This window comes from Leuciscus leuciscus (assembly GCF_965113295.1).
Source record: "Leuciscus leuciscus genome assembly, chromosome: 17".
NCBI lineage: Eukaryota > Metazoa > Chordata > Actinopteri > Cypriniformes > Leuciscidae > Leuciscus > Leuciscus leuciscus.
The window spans coordinates 22,905,568-22,911,543 of record NC_138741.1 but is presented as its reverse complement, the minus strand read 5'-3'; the positions used below and the strand labels follow the sequence as shown (position 1 = coordinate 22,911,543).

Here is a 5,976-nt window from a genome sequence, read left to right as displayed (position 1 = left end):
GTATTGCGTTCAATGTTGTGCGTCAGAGCTCACAATTATGTTGTTTCCGACCGCAACAACTACAAGCATCCACTTATCTGCAGCTGATTTAATAGTTATAGATACATATTCTGGCTTGTCCTGACAGGTCTGGCTTTTTATTTAATCTATCTACATTTACAATTTATAGGCTACATTTGGCAGATGGTTTGAAGTGACTTCCATTGCATTTCAAGGTATATATTTTACATTCTTATCAGTTCTCAGTTCTTGCTTTCCCTGGGAATCGAACCCATGACCTTGGCATTGCAAGCACCAACGCTCTACTGTTTGAGCTACAGGAAAGCCTATCTATCTATCTATCTATCTATCTATCTATCTATCTATCTATCTATCTATCTATCTATCTATCTATCTATCTATCTATCTATCTATCTATCTATCTATCTATCTATCTATCTATCTATCTATCTATCTATCTATCTGTCTGTCTGTCTGTCTGTCTGTCTGTCTGTCTGTCTGTCTATCTATGTCCGTCCGTCCGTCCATCTTCGTCGTTTAATTTTAAACATGAACTGACAGTGTTCAATAAACCTCGTTATATCACTTTAAATCACATTTATAAATTTCATGCAAACGTATCTCTTTATGCAGGGACACCTAATCTATTTTTGTAACCAACTGACGTTTACAGTAAAAGCACCGAATCTGTTTCCATCTTTTTGTTGCATGTCCTGTCCGGAGAGAAATCCCTTGTGATGACGTCACGCTCCCACCAGCCCCGCGGGCTTTATTTCACAGCCCGGAATGATTTAGGGTATAAAAAGACGCAGAGCGAATCAGGAACCTGCCCAACGGGTAGCCTTTGGTTAACTGTAAAGCAGAAGGAGGGGGACGTTTAGCACTAGCGTTCTTCTGTGTGTAAAGACGCCTGATGCTTGGAGAGACGCAGATTCGGGCTCACCGCGCGCAAACGCCCACATCCTCAAGTCGACTCTGCTTTCTTTAGGTGAATGAAAGTTTAGGAGGGGGAAGGAAGAAGAGATGATATCTGACCAGGATGAGTCGGAAAGGTGAACTTAAATAAGCAAAAGTGCGCGTTAGCCACCTGTTATATATCAGCGCGAAATGGGCATGCTTAGTGTGGACCTCCTGGTAACTTTGCAGATATTGCCGGGTTTCTTCTCCAACTGCCTGTTTTTCGTGCTGTATGATTCGATAGTGCTGGTTAAGCGTGTGGTGTCACTCCTGAGCTGCTCGGGCTCCACGGGTGAGTGGCAGCGCATGTTAACCACAGCTGGCGTGCGCTCCATATGGAACAGCTTTCTGCTGGATGCCTACAAACAGGTAAGCTGACAGCTCAACACTGGGTCTGTTCACTGTGGAGTGTGCATCACACAAGTTCAGAGGGCTTTGGGATTTATTTGTCTATGCTGAGATGAAGTATATGTCTGGTTAGAATTTAGTGTTCATGTTACAGTATGTTTACTTAAAGTATGCTACTACAAATGATCAAGTTTGCTGTAACACACAAAAAAATTTTTTTTATGTTGATGAAAATGCTATACAATAAGGTCAATATACATTTTGTTTAATAATTACAGTTGTTATTTTAATTAGTTATATTTGCATGCAATAACATTGTGGCATAAAGTTCAAATCATTTAACTAATTGCTGCTTTAAATTAAGTAAAATCGAAGTTGCAAGCTGAAGTGATAACTTTTCGACCACTTTAATTCCACGCACTTTTAAAGAAAATCAAGTGGAAAGTTATAAAATAGAATGCAAAAGACAGAAATTATAGTTAAATGAATGAAAAGATGTTTTTATGTTAAACACATTTTTACATTAGGTGTACATCCTCAAATTATGACAAATTGTTTTTGTCTTTTTCTTGTAATTCTAATCCTTATAAAGGTGTATGAACTTTGCCCTCCAGACAGTCAGTGACCTCTGGAGTCAATGCCCTTAATTCATTAAATGTCTGGATTCCCATTCCTGTTACTTTTTAACTAAAAATCAATCAAAAATCACCTAGTGGGGTAAAATACACTAGCTTAATGTGCATTCATTGTCCTCAACCATTAACTATATTGCTGTTTGGTTACAAAGTCTTCCTCAGGAAATCATTTAGTGGCAAAATAACATGCCATAGACTAAAATATTTTTTTGGCACAGTGATAGGATGATTTCATTGAACAGTTTCCAGCTGTTTAGTAATGTAGAGCCAAAGTTCATATGCCCTTATAAAGTCACAGAATGGCATTATCATAAGCATCTTACTACAAACTTACTACTTTTGTGAGCTCAAAGAAATCATGTGCTCTACATTTTCTACAGGATTCTTAAAAGTTCAAACAGATGATGGTAAAAGTTGCAAGGCCGGAAACATCATTATCAGTTTTGAGCAGTGACAAAGCCCCCAAGAATTATTTTTATTTTTTTGTACTTATGCAACTGTGAATGTGAGATCTCAAACCTGGTGACATCATTTGAGTTTCCATAACTACATAGGCCAATAAACCCACAAAGCTAAAGCAAAATAGTTAATTTCAGTGTAGCCATGAGACCAGCCATACATACATAACTCATCCTTTGGCTGGCCATAAGGAAAAATTCTGATTCTGATACCCTCAAACATATTAACATGTGGATATGGAACTGTCTTGTTCAGGTGAAGCTAGGCGGGGCTGCTCCAAACTCCAAGGTGGTGAAGGTCCCCGGCATCAACAGACGCTGGAGCATCAGCGGTAAAACCCACAACGAGTGCCACTTGCTGGACTTTGAGTCTCCTGACCGCCCGCTAGTGGTCAACTTCGGCTCGGCCACTTGACCCCCATTTATAAGCCAGCTGCCGGTTTTCCGGCGGATGGTTGAGGAATTTTCGGATGTGGCAGACTTCCTACTTGTCTACATAGATGAGGCTCACCCCTCAGACGGCTGGGCAGCTCCTCCCAGTGAGCCCTTTTCGTTTGAAGTGAGGAAACACCGTAATCTGGAGGAGAGGATGTTTGCTGCCCGGAAACTTCTGGAGCATTTCTCTTTGCCGCCTCAGTGTCAATTGGTGGCCGATTGCATGGACAACAATGCCAACGTAGCCTACGGTGTGTCCTACGAGCGGGTTTGCATCGTACAGAAGAATAAAATCGCTTACCTTGGGGGTAAGGGTCCATTTTTCTACAACCTTAAAGATGTTCTGCACTGGCTAGAGAAGAGCTATGGCAAGCGATAATTTCTTGGAAAAAGAGGTCAAATAGCCTTTTCTGTGAATGGTAAAAGATTTTATTTTTGTATGACAGAGAGAAATCGAGGGTAAGGTGCTTTTGGAACTGTTTAACGGTGGCTCCGGTGGAAACACTTGGGCTGGGCTCCAAGTTTTTTTTCCTGAATTTTCTAAAATGATCAGCAGGTGTCCTACATTCCTAACCACTTAAAAAAATGAAATGAACATAGACACTAAATACTGACCATGTGGTTTGCACTTCAATTCTGAGATTATATTGTTGCCAGCAAAACAATTTGTAGATGCACTATTAATAACTTGTTCCTTTGCGATTAATGTAGTTAAAAGTGTGCAATATTTTTGTGCGACATATATTGCTTACAAAAGAAAACCAAATTGCTGAACAGAAGAGAAAGCACAAGTACCCAGCTTTTTTTATGAAAAGAGAATAATTTATTTTTTATTGACATTCAATGTTTATTTTAATATGTGGCCTGTTTATGTGCCTGTAATGCTTTCCCGTCCTCTCTTAAACTGACAATCGTTCATTTTCCATATTCCATGTGCCATCCGCTTTCATATCCCTGATACACTGTTCAGTTAGTTTGCACCAATAATAAAAGCATTCTCAGCATTCCATTACGAAAATTACTAATGCTATTCATTCGCTCTGTATTGTACTTAACAATCACAACAATCTCACCACTCTTGATAAACCGGAAAAAAATTAAGGGAAAATGTTCCTGGCAGCCTCAGCCACTGGGTTTAGTTCGGACACTTGCCTTCACTGCAGTGTACAGGAAAGCTAATGAAAAGTTTATTTACTCCTGAATGTTAGAGAAATGTTTTAATGCTCTGATGGATACGCAGTCGCTCATTTGGGTCAATACGGTGCTGGTGTGCACATGAAAATCACAGATGAAATGGTCCCCTGTCCTGTCTGTGGTTGGATGAGAGACCACACCTCTCCGTCCTGATCCAAATGGGCACGACTGCTAACATGCTGAAACAATCATTCTGAATCTGAATCACTATGAAGGCTTTGAGTTTTCTTTCATAGAACTGTTCTCATGTACCACAACCGTTCTCTTCCTTTTAATGAGGAAAAAGGCAAGAAAAAATAAAGCTGAACTGCTGCTGACTACGATTTCTTTCCCCCTGTTTTTTGTGTTTGATTCTGGAAAATTTCAATGAGGGGTGATTGGATTGAAAAGAGAGGGGAAAAGTTGGGTGGAGAACTCCAGATGGTAAAAATGTTTTGAGTGCATGATGATAAAAAAGGGAAATGCACCAGCTGTAAGGGGTCAAGGAGTATGTGTTTTTTCCCCCCCATTAACTATATATGTCTGCAGAAATGCATAGTGATGAGTCTGAACATGTGCAACACAATCAAACCATGTGACGCAGAGGTCTCTGGCTGAACTTCTGCTTCTTCAAGGCTGCCAATAACTAAATAGCAAAGGCTCAGGGAGAGTATGTCCCTGGGAAGCACCATGAAACAGAACCCCTTGTTGTGGTCGGGCATCGTTTATCCGAGCGGAACTAGTCCATTTGGACCGCTAAGACGTTATTCACAGACTGTCTCAACCTTGGAAAGCACTATGCTGCACGATGGAGCAGGGAGGTTGCCAACATTAAAGATGGTAGCTTCGGAAAAGAGAGCCACACAACAGCACCAAACACAAGCCCCACTCCAGGAAAGAGTCCCATGGTGTGCCTTCTAAGGAATGCGTTTGGTAAACAGGTACTGAACAGAATTCTAAGCAGCGTGTGAAGAAGTGTTCTCATTTATAGGGCATAACAAGGACGCTGGACCGAGAGGGGGGTGGGGGGGACCTGGTCCCATTTATTCAGATAAGGTCAAAACATGACGCCTTAAAAAAGCGAACGTTTGCCAAATCGGCCAGTATAAATTCAAATGAAATGTCGACATATGCAAGTAAATGTATGTGTCTGCAGTTCAAAGATAAGCTCTTTATGTTCATACTTTATGTTCAAACTATTTGGTTTGGATGTGATCTGAACGCTCTCTCGGAAAAATGATCTTAATATCAATATATTCAGTAAATCAGCTCAGTCCAACCCGAGGGATGCCAAATATTTTATTCATATGTAATGCACTTTTTCCCTGCATGTATAAATCTAATGAGGGGAAAAAGGAAAATTCCTGAAAGATAATTAGTTCTTAAAGGGATAGTTCACTGCAAAAGTAAACTTCTGTCATAATTTACAGTGCACCTCCTTATGCTGCTCTAAACCTGAATGACTTTCTTCTGTTGCTGTATTCTTCTTTTGTATTCCCAGACAGCAACATAGTATCGGCGCAAATCCGGCCCACATCTGGTACGTGTGGAATCCACGGGCTGGATCTGGGCCAACACTGTGTTGCTGTCTGGGTTGCACAGAAGAAAATAAGTCATAAAGGGTTTGAGGTTGAGTAAATGGACACAATTTTCATTTTTGGCAGGTCAAAATTGTCCTTTGGTTGTGATGATAAAGCAATTTTATATTTAATGACTGACTCGTCATCTTTTCATTGTCAGTAAGGACACAAGCATCCAGGTTTTTGTATTCACCTGTAAATTATCTGTCACATCCACTTGTGTATGAGTTAATTTCCCGTTTTTATCCACATACAGTACCCGTCTTTACTGTCAGAGTAATCCACCCTAACAGTTCTTATGCTATTATCAACATAATCTTATGTCTTATATTCATTTGCCTTCTCTGTGACTCTGTAAGAATCTTAGCAGCTTTTGGAGATGAACTCAGT

General features: G+C 40.3%; 1 protein-coding gene across 1 annotated transcript; it reads left to right on the top strand.

The window, feature by feature from the left end:
• The first annotated feature begins 776 nt into the window (after window positions 1–776).
• dio2 (iodothyronine deiodinase 2) lies at window positions 777–4,350 on the top strand. Its single transcript, XM_082144169.1, has 2 exons — window positions 777–1,326; window positions 2,655–4,350. The coding sequence occupies exons 1-2, from the start codon at window positions 1,108–1,110 to the stop codon at window positions 3,210–3,212; spliced, it is 777 nt and encodes a 258-aa protein (XP_082000295.1). The 5' UTR covers window positions 777–1,107; the 3' UTR covers window positions 3,213–4,350.
• The last annotated feature ends 1,626 nt before the right edge of the window (window positions 4,351–5,976 follow it).